This window comes from Bombina bombina, chromosome 5, assembly GCF_027579735.1.
Source record: "Bombina bombina isolate aBomBom1 chromosome 5, aBomBom1.pri, whole genome shotgun sequence".
NCBI classification, from domain to species: domain Eukaryota; kingdom Metazoa; phylum Chordata; class Amphibia; order Anura; family Bombinatoridae; genus Bombina; species Bombina bombina.
This window is the reverse complement of record NC_069503.1, coordinates 13,029,429-13,044,586: the sequence shown is the minus strand read 5'-3', so window position 1 is coordinate 13,044,586 and position 15,158 is coordinate 13,029,429. Positions and strand designations below refer to the sequence as shown.

Sequence of the window (15,158 nt, the reverse complement as noted above, 5' to 3'; positions counted from 1 at the left end):
TTCCCTCTTTTTTCTTCTTTTCTTTTTAACCTTATGTATAAAATGTGCTGCCAAGGTTAAAAGAAGATCTATTTTTTTTTTTTTTTTTTTGGTACACTTTTATCGCAAAATGGATAATGTGGATAAATGATGTCTATATATATCATGTCATTTTTGCAGGTCGAATATTGTATCCACCAAATATTATGTTTTCATTTGGCTTTGTGTTTTTCTTTGTAACATGTCTAAATTGTAAGATTGTTTTCATGGCAGCATCAAATAAATAAATATTTAAAAAAAAAAAAAAAAAAAATATGATTAATTCTTTTCACAATAAAGAGTACTTAAGTGTTCTAAGAGACAAATGGCAGATGGATTTTTCTACTAAAAGTAGAAGAGATACAACAATCTTTTAAGCTAAGTAACAAATTCTGGGTACCTACCAATTGCAGAGAATCTCATTTGAAATTGATTAGGAAAACATACATAACCAACGCTAATTTAGGCAAATGGTATGGAATTAAAAAAGTTTTTCCTAAATGCAGTTCATAGATAGCAGACATTATACATTATTTCTAGTCTTGTCTAAAGATCCGTCAGTTATGGATTCAGATTAAATATTGGCTAAAGAGGAAACTGTTAATAGAGTTTGACATATAAATTTTTCACATTTTTTTCCTAGTAAAATATACTGAAGAACATAAGGAAAGCAAATTAATTAACACTGAGCCAGATTACGAGTTGGGCATTAATAATTATTGAATAAAAAAGCATCGTTATGGCTCATGACGCTGCTTTTTTACTACCGCCGGTATTACAGGTCTTGTAGTTACAGATATACCGCACACCTTTTTGGCCGTCACGCAACGTATGTACCGCACCTTTCAAAAAGTCCTTTTTCAATGGGACTTCCAAAGCACTGGTATTACGAGTTTGCCTGTCCGGCCAAAAAGTAAGCGGTACAGCTGATAACTACAAGATCTGTACCGCCACCTGAAAGTCAGTAGTTATGAGTTTTACGTTACAAAGCTGTACCATAAAAATCATAACTAAAGTGTTACAAAGTACAATAAACACCCATAAACTACCTATTAACCCCTAAACCGAGGCCCTCCCGCATTGCAAACACTAAAATAAAATTATTAACCTATAATCTGCCGCTCCGGACATCGCCACCACTATAAGAAACATATTAACCTCTAAACCGCCACACTCCCGCATCGCAAACACTAGTTAAATATTATTAACCCCTAATCTGCTGCCCCCAACATCGCCGCCAGCCCGCCACCTACATTACTGTTATTAACCCCTAATCTGCTGCCCCAACATCACCGCCACCTAACTACACTTATTAACCCCTAATCTGCTGCCCCCTTATTAACCCCTAAACCTAACCCTAAATCTAACCCTATCATAACCCTAACACCCACTAACTTTGACATAATTAAAATAATTCAAAATAAAACGTACAATTATTACCTAAATTATTCCTATTTAAAACTAAATACTTACCTGTAAAATAAACCCTAAGCTAGCTACAATATAACTAATAGTTACATTGTAGCTAGCTTAGGTGTTATTTTTTTTTACAGGTAAGTCTGTATTTATTTTAACTAGGTAGATTAGTTATTAAATATTTATTAACTATTTACTAACTACCTAGTTAAAATAAATACAAATTTACCTGTAAAATAAAACCTAACCTGTCTTTCACTAAAACCTAACATTACACTAAAATTAAATAAATTACATTAATCAACTACAATTAACTAAATTACAAAAAAATAAACACTAAATCACACAAAATATTTAACTTTTACTTACAGGGACAGTATGGACACCTACATACACCTGTAGCAATATAATGTAAATGACATGTAAAGGTAAATCATGTTTGTATTTCTTTCAAATATAACATTTCAGAGCCTACATGTTATGGCTATTATAGAACAAAATTCTGAGACATGTTTGTGAAGAAATCCTTTTATAACACAAATATTAGCTCCCCTTATGGAACCCTGTGTGGTGCAAAATGCATCCAGAACGGACCAAACCACAGCAAGGGGCACAGAGGTGCAATGATCTGCGCATAGAGAAGGTTATTGTGCTTCAAATGGACCTAAGGGGATAAATGATGTAAAACTGAGTGGCTCTAAAAGCACTTTATGTCATTTTCATAAATATTGTAGCTTAGTGAGCTGTAGGTGTCATTTTATGGAGCCTAAAAATAAGTTTACTGTCCCTGACCTGTTAATTACATTAAATGCATCTTTGCAATGCACTTAGTAAGTCAAGTCCCTGTACATCTGTTTCAACATCTCTATAAGCTCTCTCATTTCTCTCAATGGATCGATCCTCTCCAGAAATCCTGTTTCAGCTTTTTGCATCTCAGAATGTATCATCAGGTTAATGGTTTCCACTGAATATGGTTTCAAAGCAATTTCATTGAGACGTTTCTGACTCTGTAATGATATGTTTATAAGAACCATGATCTGTAGCCACGCAGCATGATAATCATGCTCTAGCTGTTCAAGTATATTTTCAGCTTCCATTAGATCTCTGTTCTGTTTTAAGGCTACCTTTATTTTCATGATTTTATCCAGTTTTACAAGCCCAGTCTTGATATGTGGGTGTAAAGCCTGTAGGGTGACCTCAAGCTCCTTCCTTTCCTTAAGAACTTCTCTGGTCAGTTTTAGACTTTTAGTCTGCATTTGATTTAATGATGTAAAGAATGCTTTCATACTGTGTTTGCCCATGTCCCAGAACATCTTATTAAAACTCATGTTACTTGTCTGATTATTAGCAAACAGAGCTGAATTATTAAACTTAAAGTGAACAGGGTCTCCATTTCTGTCCTGAGAGTAGGGGATGTCAGCAGATTTTATAACATCCAGTACTGGGGGTCTCTCTCCATCTGAGATATTTATAAGGATCAGTATATTGTCCTTGATATCCTTTCCACAGATAGAAAACACTGAATTAAAAATGTATTTTTGTGTGAATGTTAAACGAGACGAAGAAGCCTGAACGACAAAGCACACAGCATCAATATGTTCAATGTTGCCTTCAGTTGTAAAGAATGCATGGAAATCTTCCATGATCTTTTTGTCATGTTCTATTCTACAGGTGTCTCCAAATCCTAGAGTGTCTATCAAGGTGAGGGTGTAAGGAATTTGGTATCCATCTTTATAATTCATCTGATACGTGACAAAAGAAGTTTGGCTGTGAGCTTCAGAATTATTTGTTACCTCACGTACAAGTTTATATCTAAAGTTGTCTTCCCAATCTACTCCCAGGATGTAGTTGGCCATTCCATTAATCAGTGTTGTCTTTCCTGTACCTGTGGCTCCTATTAACAATATCACTTTATTTGTCACATAAGGATTTACTTTTCCTAAGCTGTATTGTTGATAGTTAGATTCACAGCTATCAGTTGCTAGCTGATATACTGAAGGTTTTCCTTCTGTCAGCAAAATGCTTCTTTTAAGAACCTCATATTTAACCATAGATGCCTCCTCTTTTTGTGTTGAAACCTTTATTTCATGACTTGGAGCACTGAGCTCATCGTCCCCACATGCTGCTGACACACGGATTATGTAAGGTGTCATTGGTTTAAGTCCCTCAATAATATATTTCTCTTCCTTTTTTCCTGTTTTTTTTGTTAGCCAAGTCTGCTGTCTATTGTCAACATCCTCTTTATATTCAACTATATATTCTGTTATTGTGACTCCATTACCAATGATTGCAGGTTCATTCCAATGTAAAATGAGTGTGGAGGATACAGCAGTAACTTTTATTGTTTCAAGTGGGCTTGTTGGATGGGTTTTCTCATCTTTTAGAGCATCATTAATCTCACTTAATCCTGCAATACACACAGCAGAATATCTGAATTGGTACACTGAGTTAGGTTTTAGTCCTTTTATAGTCACCTCCTCATTACTGTCATTTGTTCTCACAGTGGTCCAGATCTCATCATCAGCACATCTATATTCTATGTTGTAACTTTCTATAAACTTCTTTCCAAAATCTGCAGGCTTGAGTGTGAGTTCCATACTATCATGTGTCTTACTTCTGATAATAGGGAGGTGAGGTTTAGCTGGAGGTTCAAATTGAGCACTCACTAACTCACCCCTATCATACAGGTATATGGAGACTCCAGGGTTACTTTGGTCTGAAACTGATGAAATAATACATTTAATCTTATCACTAGATGCATTGACCATGGCAAATTGTTGAAAGGCTTTCAAAAATGTTCTTGCCTTTTTGGACACATTTGTGACCTTGAACCAAGGTGTGACGTTTATTCTCTTATACACATTGTTGTTTGATTCATGATTATGACTTAAGAGCCATTGACTTATATCAGTTAGATATGGATCCTCTTCATTAATGGAAGAAAAATTGTAGCACACTACATAAAAAATATTTGGATTAAGTATCAATTCATTTATGGTGGTTTCTGTTGATTTAACTATGATATCTGGCATTGCTTCCATATAGGTTTTCAAAACATTCAACTCCTGTTCTACACGCCTGAAAAACTCTTCAATATGGACCTTTCCAAATGGAGATTGTTCTGATCTAGTTAATATGTCCACTAGTACCCCTTCTTCTGATCCACCACCACGGATTGAGGGTAAGGTTTGTGCAAGTTGCATCTGAAAGATGAGCTTAAACTGCTCACACACCTCCCTAAACTGACTTATTTTCTTCTTGATATCTGGGAAGGTTTCTGCAGCCGGATGTCTCATCAGGTCATAACATTGCATGTTCACCTCTGCCATTTGCTGGACAATACTTTCAGCTTTTAAGACAAAATTGTTACTAATATCTCTAACTAACTGGGCAGCTTTACTGTCTAGTTTATTTAGAGGATACAACCAGACTCTCACTGGTACAGCCTTGTCCCCTTTCTCTCCCAGTAACTTTGGGAGGCTGGTATAGATTGCAATGGAATCTTCATATGTTACTGGGTTCCTGTCAAGAGCAAAGTCACCATAAAACTTACAGGAAAATGTGCTAACTTGTTCTTTCTTTTTGTCATTCATGGTCAGAGATCCTTTCCCGTCAACTGAAATTGACTGTATTTTTTTTATCATGATATGGAGAGTTCCTTGTATATCCTGAGTGTTTTCTGATGTGGACACATCTTGATCAAATATAAAGAAAGCCTGTGCACCATATAATATACCAGTGACTACATGAGTGGCTGTCCCTTTGTCAAACACATCAGGGTAAGCCATGTTCTTGGTACCTAAATGGTTCATACTCAGCTGCTCAAATCTTGTGGTTCTTGAGTATTTCAGAGTGACTCTGGCCTGGTTTTTAGATCTCTTAGTATCGTTCATGTAAGTAGCTGATCCAGAAACGTTTACCAGACCAGAAAGGAAACTGGCCTCCAATGATGCATTAATATTCATAGCAGAAGATTTGTCAGAAACAGTGTCAGATGTTATAATTTCACATGATGTTTGCTCTTTGGATGTTAAAGCAACATTCTCTCTCAAGGCTTCACTGTTCCATAAAGTGATACCTGAAAGAAACGAACATATTCAATATGATCTGACTGCATTAAACCACATTGATGAAATTAATTAACTTAGGCCTAGATTTGGAGTTCGGCGGTAGCCGTCAAAACCAGCGTTAGAGGCTCCTAACGCTGGTTTTGGCCGCCCGCTGGTATTTGGAGTCATTGATTAAAGGGTCTAACGCTCACTTTTCAGCCGCGACTTTTCCATACCGCAGATCCCCCTACGCCATTTGCGTATCCTATGTTTTCAATGGGATCTTTCTAACGCTGGTATTTAGAGTCGTTTCTGAAGTGAGCGTTAGAGCTCTAACGACAAAACTCCAGCCGCCTGAAAATAGCAGGAGTTAAGAGCTTTCTGGCTAACGCCGGTTCATAAAGCTCTTAACTACTGTACCCTAAAGTACACTAACACCCATAAACTACCTATGTACCCCTAAACCGAGCTCCCCCCACATCGCCGCCACTCGATTAAAATTTTTAACCCCTAATCTGCCGACCGCCACCTACGTTATACTTATGTACCCCTAATCTGCTGCCCCTAACCCCGCCGACCCCTGTATTACATTTATTAACCCCTAACCTGCCCCCCACAACGTCGCCGCCAGCTACTTAAAATAATTAACGCCTAATCTTCCGACCGCAAAGCGCCGCCACCTACGTTATCCCTATGTACCCCTAATCTGCTACCCCTAACACCGCCGACCCCTATATTATATTTATTAACCCCTAATCTGCCCCCCTCAACGTCGCCGACACCTGCCTACACTTATTAACCCCTAATCTGCCGAGCGGACCTGAGCGCCACTATAATAAAGTTATTAACCCCTAATCCGCCTCACTAACCCTATCATAAATAGTATTAACCCCTAATCTGCCCTCCCTAACATCGCCGACACCTACCTTCAATTATTAACCCCTAATCTGCCGAGCGGAGCTCACCGCTATTCTAATAAATGTATTAACCCCTAAAGCTAAGTCTAACCCTAACACTAACACCCCCCCTAACTTAAATATAATTTACATCTAACGAAATAAATTAACTCTTATTAAATAAATGATTCCTATTTAAAGCTAAATACTTACCTGTAAAATAAATCCTAATATAGCTACAATATAAATTATAATTATATTATAGCTATTTTAGGATTAATATTTATTTTACAGGCAACTTTGTAATTATTTTAACCAGGTACAATAGCTATTAAATAGTTAAGAACTATTTAATTGTTACCTAGTTAAAATAATAACAAAATTACCTGTAAAATAAATCCTAACCTAAGATATAATTAAACCTAACACTACCCTATCAATAAAATAATTAAATAAACTACCTACAATTACCTACAATTAACCTAACACTACACTATCAATAAATTAATTAAACACAATTCCTACAAATAAATACAATTAAATAAACTAGCTAAAGTACAAAAAATAAAAAAGAACTAAGTTACAAAAAATAAAAAAATATTTACAAACATAAGAAAAATATTACAACAATTTTAAACTAATTACACCTACTCTAAGCCCCCTAATAAAATAACAAAGCCCCCCAAAATAAAAAATTCCCTACCCTATTCTAAATTAAAAAAGTTACAAGCTCTTTTACCTTACCAGCCCTGAACAGAGCCCTTTGCGGGGCATGCCCCAAGAATTTCAGCTCTTTTGCCTGTAAAAGAATAAATACAATACCCCCCCCCCACATTACAACCCACCACCCACATACCCCTAATCTAACCCAAACCCCCCTTAAATAAACCTAACACTAAGCCCCTGAAGATCTTCCTACCTTGTCTTCACCATCCAGGTATCACCGATCCGTCCTGGCTCCAACATCTTCATCCAACCCAAGCGGGGGTTGGCGATCCATCATCCAGTGCTGAAGAGGTCCAGAAGAGGCTCCAAAGTCTTCCTCCTATCCGGCAAGAAGAGGACATCCGGACCGGCAAACATCTTCTCCAAGCGGCATCTTCGATCTTCTTCCATCCGGTGCGGAGCGGGTCCATCTTGAAGCAGGCGACGCGGATCCATCCTCTTCTTCCGTTGTCTCCCGACTAATGACGGTTCCTTTAAGGGACGTCATCCAAGATGGCGTCCCTCGAATTCCGATTGGCTGATAGGATTCTATCAGCCAATCGGAATTAAGGTAGGAATTTTCTGATTGGCTGATGGAATCAGCCAATCAGAATCAAGTTCAATCCGATTGGATAGAATCCTATCAGCCAATCGGAATTCGAGGGACGCCATCTTGGATGACGTCCCTTAAAGGAACAGTCATTCGTCGTTCAGTCGTCGGTCCGGATGGATGTTCCGCGCTGGAGGTCTTCAGGATCCTGCCGCTTCGCTCCGGATGGAAGACCATAGAAGATGCCGCCTGGATGATGACTTCAATCGGATGGAAGATCCTCTTCTGCCCCGCTTGGATGAAGACTTTGACCGGATCATGGACCTCTTCAGCCCCCCGCTTGGGCTTGGATCAGGACATCGGAGGAGCTCTTCAGGACGGATCGGTGAACCTGGATGGTGAAGACAAGGTAGGAAGATCTTCAGGGGCTTAGTGTTAGGTTTATTTAAGGGGGGTTTGGGTTAGATTAGGGGTATGTGGGTGGTGGGTTGTAATGTTGGGGGGGGTATTGTATTTATTCTTTTACAGGCAAAAGAGCTGAAATTCTTGGGGCATGCCCCGCAAAGGGCCCTGTTCAGGGCTGGTAAGGTAAAAGAGCTTGTAACTTTTTTTATTTAGAATAGGGTAGGGAATTTTTTATTTTGGGGGGCTTTGTTATTTTATTAGGGGGCTTAGAGTAGGTGTAATTAGTTTAAAATTGTTGTAATATTTTTCTTATGTTTGTAAATATTTTTTTATTTTTTGTAACTTAGTTCTTTTTTATTTTTTGTACTTTAGCTAGTTTATTTAATTGTATTTATTTGTAGGAATTGTGTTTAATTAATTTATTGATAGTGTAGTGTTAGGTTAATTGTAGGTAATTGTAGGTAGTTTATTTAATTATTTTATTGATAGGGTAGTGTTAGGTTTAATTATATCTTAGGTTAGGATTTATTTTACAGGTAAATTTTTTATTATTTTAACTAGGTAACTATTAAATAGTTCTTAACTATTTAATAGCTATTGTACCTGGTTAAAATAATTACAAAGTTGCCTGTAAAATAAATATTAATCCTAAAATAGCTATAATATAATTATAATTTCTATTGTAGCTATATTACGATTTATTTTACAGGTAAGTATTTAGCTTTAAATAGGAATCATTTATTTAATAAGAGTTAATTTATTTCGTTAGATGTAAATTATATTTAAGTTAGGGGGGTGTTAGTGTTAGGGTTAGACTTAGCTTTAGGGGTTAATACATTTATTAGAATAGCGGTGAGCTCCGGTCGTCAGATTAGGGGTTAATAATTGAAGTTAGGTGTCGGCGATGTTAGGGAGGGCAGATTAGGGGTTAATACTATTTATGATAGGGTTAGTGAGGCGGATTAGGGGTTAATAACTTTATTATAGTAGCGCTCAGGTCCGCTCGGCAGATTAGGGGTTAATAAGTGTAGGCAGGTGTCGGCGACGTTGTGGGGGGCAGATTAGGGGTTAATAAATATAATATAGGGGTCGGCGGTGTTAGGGGCAGCAGATTAGGGGTACATAGGGATAACGTAGGTTGCGGCGGTTTACGGAGCGGCAGATTAGGGGTTAATAATAATATGCAGGGGTCAGCGATAGCAGGGGCGGCAGATTAGGGGTTAATAAGTGTAAGGTTAGGGTGTTTAGACTCGGGGTACATGTTAGAGTGTTAGGTGCAGACGTAGGAAGTGTTTCCCCATAGGAAACAATGGGGCTGCGTTAGGAGCTGAACGCTGCTTTTTTGCAGGTGTTAGGTTTTTTTTCAGCTCAAACAGTTCCATTGTTTCCTATGGGAGAATCGTGCACGAGCACATTTTTGAGGCTGGCCGCGTCCGTAAGCAACTCTGGTATCGAGAGTTGCATTTGCGGTACAAATGCTCTACGCTCCTTTTTTGGAGCCTAACGCAGCATTTGTTTGAACTCTCGATACCAGAGTTAAATTTATGGTGCGGCCAGAAAAAAGCCCGCGGAGCGTTAACAGCCCTTCTACCGCCAAACTCCAAATCTAGGCCTTAGCATGCAGAGAACACCCACAAAGGGCTATATTACAAGTGGTGCGCACCTGTTGCATAAACGATAAGGGGGTATAAGGGAAACAGTGTGGGTATTACAAGTTGAAAGTAAACATGTTTGTTTAAGTGCAATTGAATTTAACATGTGTCTTTCTGGTGAGCGACTTTAGAGCTCTGGTTAAAGGGACAGTCTAGGCCAAAATAAACTTTCATGATTCAGATAGGGCATGTCATTTTAAACAATTTTCCAATTTACTTTTATCACCAATTTTGCTTTGTTCTCTTGGTATTCTTAGTTGAAAGCTTAACCTAGGAGGTTCATATGCTAATTTCTTAGACCTTGAAGGCCACCTCTTTTCAGAATGCATTTTAACAGTTTTTCACCACTAGAGGGTGTTAGTTCATGTGTTTCATATAGATAACACTGTGCTCATGCACGTGAAGTTATCTGGGAGCAGGCACTGACAAAAGAACTGAAATAAAGGGGCAGTTTGCAGAGGCTTAGATACAAGATAATCACAGAGGTTAAAAGTATATCAATATAACTGCGTTGGTTATGCAAAACTGGGGAATGGGTAATAAAGGGATTATCTATCTTTTAAAACAATAAAAATTCTGGTGTCCCTTTAATGGCTCGGCTCGACTAAAAAGTTGCACAAAACGCATCAAAAATACAATGTACAGTACAGTTACAGTCATAATAACACTGTCTAATAAAATTATTAAAAAATATATTACATAAAAAAGTTATAAGGGCTCAAAAATACGAAGTCTCAGGTGCTAGAAAAAAAAAGCAGGCAAACGGCTTTAACATAGAGATAAATACATACACATGTCTAAATATACATATATATATATATATAACAATATGTCTGTAAATTCATATAAACACAAATACATATGTACACACAAAAAAGGTTAAGTCCAGGCATCAAATCTTCAAAAAACAGTTTACTTTCGGCTAGATTATGATTTTTTGTCGGTAAAGCTTGCGGTGCTAACGAGCATTTTTTTCTCACCGCTCACTTAAGACAGTGCTAATATTACAAGTTTTTATAAACCCGGCGTTAGCCACAGAAAAGTGAGCATAGAGCAAAATTTTGCTCCACATCTCACCTCAATACCAGCGCTGCTTAAGTCGATTAAGCACGATTTCCCCTTAGGAATCAATGGGGCAGAATCGGCTGGAAAAAAAAACTAACACCTGCAAAAAAGCAGCGTTCAGCTCCTAACGCAGCCCCTTTGATTCCTATGGGGAAACACATTTTATGTCTACACCTAACACCCTAACATGAACCCCGAGTCTAAACACCCCTAATCTTACACCTATTAACCCCTAATCTGCCGCCCCCGACATCGCCGACACCTGCATTATATTATTAACCCCTAATCTGCCGCTCCGGACACCGCCGACACCTACATTATGCCTATGCACCCCTAATCTGCTGCCCCCAACATAGCTGACACCTACATTTTATTTATTAACCCCTACTCTGCCTTCCCCAATGTCGTCTCCACCTACATAATGTTATTAACCCCTAATCTGCCGCCGCCAGCGTCGCCGCCACTATAATAAATATATTAACCCCTAAACCTAAGTCTAACCCTAACACCCCCCTAACATAAATATAATTTAAATAAATCTAAATAAAATAAAATCTAACTAGTCTAATTTTACTACTATATACAGCTGAGAGCTGGCTCTGAAGCCTTGGCTCTGAGATTCAAAGTGGCTCTGAATTATAAGTGGCCGAGTTAAGAACTGGAGTTTAGAAACTGGAGGGGAAACTGCAGACCTCACTAACAGGTGATCCTTACTAACTGTACACCTGCACAATGCTCTCTATGTCCTTTCTGATATTTCTGTCTGCCATCTTCCTAAAACTCACTGCATGCCCTTATAACATCAATAATCCCCACACTATCCTTATCGCTCCCTCCCTTCTCTCATCCCCTATGCTGTCCTCTCATGAACTACTCTGTTTTCTTAGCAATACTTCCCCATCTAACTCTCCTGTGTCTAGTCATACCCGCTCCTACAAGTCTCACTCTCACCTTCTGTCACTCTCACTGCTACTACTGCTTGCTTCTGGTGACATCTCTCCTAACCCTGGCCCTGCAGCAATCACCACACTCTTACACACTCGCTCAGTCCCCCACAATACAAACTCAAGGTCACGCGATCCCAACAATCTCATCTCCCTTAACCCACAGCTCTTAGCCCCTCTCTTTTCTTGTGCCCTCTGGAATGCACGCTCTGTCTGTAACAAACTTACACTGTTCACGACCTGTTTGTTTCTAACGCTTTCAATCTTCTAGCAATTACTGAAACCTGGCTTTCTTCCTCTGATACTGCTTCCATTGCTGCTCTAACGCACGGCGGTCTCCACTTTAGCCACACACCTAGGCCAGGTGAGAGACATGGTGGCGGTGTTGGAATCTTACTGTCCCCCTCCTGCTCCTATCAGCACCTCCATCCTCATCCATCTCTCTCCTTCTCCTCCTTTGAAGTCCATTGCATCTGCATTTTCTCCCCCCTCTCCCTCAAGGTGGCAGTTATCTATCGCCCCCCTGGACCAACCTCCCAATTCCTCGACAACTTTGCTGCCTGGCTTCCTCACCTTCTTTCTACAAATACACCTGCTCTAATCCTAGGGGACTTCAACATCCCCATTAATAACCCATCTACCCCTGCTGCCTCTAAACTTCTCTCACTCACAAACTCCTTAAGTCTTTCACAATCCACCCTATTCCCTACTCACCGTGATGGACACTCTCTTGATCTGGTATTCTCCTACCTCTGCTCCCCTTCTGATGTGACCTGTCGCCCATTTCCCATCTCAGACCACCATCTGCTCACCTATAATCTGAATGTACAGGCTAAACCTATTTCTACCCCCGCCTCCGCACCTGTAGAAATCTGCACACTGTGGATCCTCTCCAACTTTCTAACCTTATTCAAAAACACCTTCCCCACACTTCCACGGTATCCTCCCCTGACCTTGCTACAAGCCACTATAACAATACTCTCTCCTCTGTACTCGACACCCTTGCTCCTCCACAAATACGCAGAACCCCACGTCGTCAGCTCCAGCCCTGGCACTCTCAGCAAACATGCTATCTACAAAAATACTCCCATGCTGCTGAACGTGCCTGGAGGAAATCCCGCTCTGAACACGATTTCCTACACTATAAGTTCATTCTTTATTCTTACTCCTCTGCCCTTCACTTAGCAAGCAAAACTACTTCTCTTCTCTCATATCTTCTCACTCCTCAAACCTTAAACGTCTCTTCTCCACTTTCAACACTCTCCTCTATCCACCTGCACCACCCCCCTCATCTTACTTTAGTTCTCAAGACTTGGCAGACTACTTTTTCAACAAAACACTTACCATCAGAAGTAACATCCCACCACAAGACTGCAACCTTTCATCTCCGCCCCCGGTCATCCTCTCCAACACTCTCAGTACCTTCCCCCCAACCACTGAAAATGAAGTGAGTTACCTAATATCTTCCTCACACCTCAGTACCTGCCCCCTTGACCCTATCCCTTCACATCTAATACCTTCTCTGTCCTCTACCCTCACCCCAGCTCTTACTCACATATTCAACCGATCCCGTACTACTGGTTCATTTCCATCATCCTTCAAACATGCAAAGGTCACCCCATCCTCAAAAAACCCTCCCTCTACCCCAATTCTCGTGCAAACTACGCAATATCTCCAAAATTCATCCTTTTCTGCGTGCTGAAACTACTAAACAGCTAATCCATTCCCGAGTAATTTCCCGGCTTGACTACTGTAACAACCTACTAACTGTCCTTCCTCTCTTCCACCTCTCCCCCCTTCAATCCATCCTAAATGCCTCTGCTAGGCTAATCCACCTCTCCCGATGCTCTGTATCTGCTGCACCCCTCTGTGAGTCCTTTTACTGGCTCCCCATTCACAGCAGAATTAAATTCAAAATTCTCACTCTGACCTACAAAGCCCTTACCAATGCAGCCCCCCTATACCTGTCCTCACTCATCAACAAATATACTCCAGCCCGTCCACTAAGATCCAACAACGATCTACTCCTTGCCCCTTCTACCATCACCTCCTCTCATGCTAGACTACAGGACTTCTCTCGTGCGGCACCAACCCACTGGAACGCACTTCCTCCAGCTGTCAGACTTTCCCCCAACCTCTCCTCCTTTAAACGCTCCCTAAATACCTTTTGTTCAGGGAAGCCTATCACCAAATCAGTAACTAATGAATTCCACTTGCTTAATAGTTGCCCTCATCTAACTCCACACTAACATCATTCTCACCTTTGCAGTCCCCACCTCCTGTTGCTCACCCTCCTACCCATTTAGATTGTAAGTTCCCACGGGAACAGTGCTCCCAATACCTCCTGTATTTGTTTGTTAAATGTTGTCTGGTGTCTCATATTGTACTGTACTTTAATCTTTGTTACCTATGAACAGCGCTGCGGAATCTGTTGGCGCTTTATAAATAAATAATAATAATAATAACTTTAATTAACTAACGCCTAGATTTAGAGTTTTGTCGGTAACGACCCGCGTAGCTAACTCATGCTTTTTTTCCCCTGCACCTTTTAAATACCGCTGGTATTTAGAGTTCACAGAAAGGCTGCGTTTTCAGTGCGTTAGGCTCCAAAAAAGGAGCGTAGAGCATAATTTACCGCCACTGCATCTCTCGATACCAGCGGTGCTTACGGACGTGGCCAGCTTCAAAAACGTGCTTGTGCACGATTCCCCCATAGGAAACAATGGGACTGTTTGAGCTGAAAAAAAACCTAACACCTGCAAAAAAGCAGCGTTAAGCTCCTAACGCAGCCCCATTGTTTCCTATGGGGAAACACTTCCTAAGTCTGCACCTAACACTCTAACATGTACCCCGAGTCTAAACACCCCTAACCTTACACTTATTAACCCCTAATCTGCCGCCACCGCTATCGCTGACCCCTGCATATTATTATTAACCCATAATCTGCCGCTCCGTACACCACCGCAACCTACATTATACCTATGTACCCCTAATCTGCTGCCCCTAAAACCGCCGACCCCTATATTATATTTATTAACCCCTAATCTGCCGCTCCGTACACCGCCGCAACCTACGTTATCCCTATGTACCCCTAATCTGCTGCCCCTAACACCGCCGACCCCTATATTATATTTATTAACCCCTAATCTGCTGCCCCCAACGTCGCCTCCACCTGCCTACACTTATTAACCCCTAATCTGCCGAGCGGACCTCACCCCTACTCTAATAAATGCTAAGTCTAAACCTAACACTAACACCCCCCTAAGTTAAATATAATTTAAATCTAACGAAATAAATTAACTCTTATTAAATAAATGATTCCTATTTAAAGCTAAATACTTACCTGTAAAATAAATCCTAATATAGCTACAATATAAATTATAATTATATTGTAGCTATTTTAGGATTAATATTTATTTTACAGGCAACTTTGTAATTATTTTAACCAGGTACAATAG

General features: G+C 39.9%; 1 protein-coding gene across 1 annotated transcript in view; it reads right to left on the bottom strand.

Annotated features, from left to right (window-relative positions):
* Positions 1–2,261: 2,261 nt before the first annotated feature.
* LOC128659671 (uncharacterized) overlaps positions 2,262–15,158 on the bottom strand; it is a 117,787-nt gene continuing 104,890 nt past the window's right edge. Inside the window, exon 3 of the mRNA XM_053713240.1 lies at positions 2,262–5,512. Coding sequence (XP_053569215.1) covers positions 2,262–5,512 — 3,251 coding nt within the window. The remainder of the gene's footprint in view (positions 5,513–15,158) is intronic.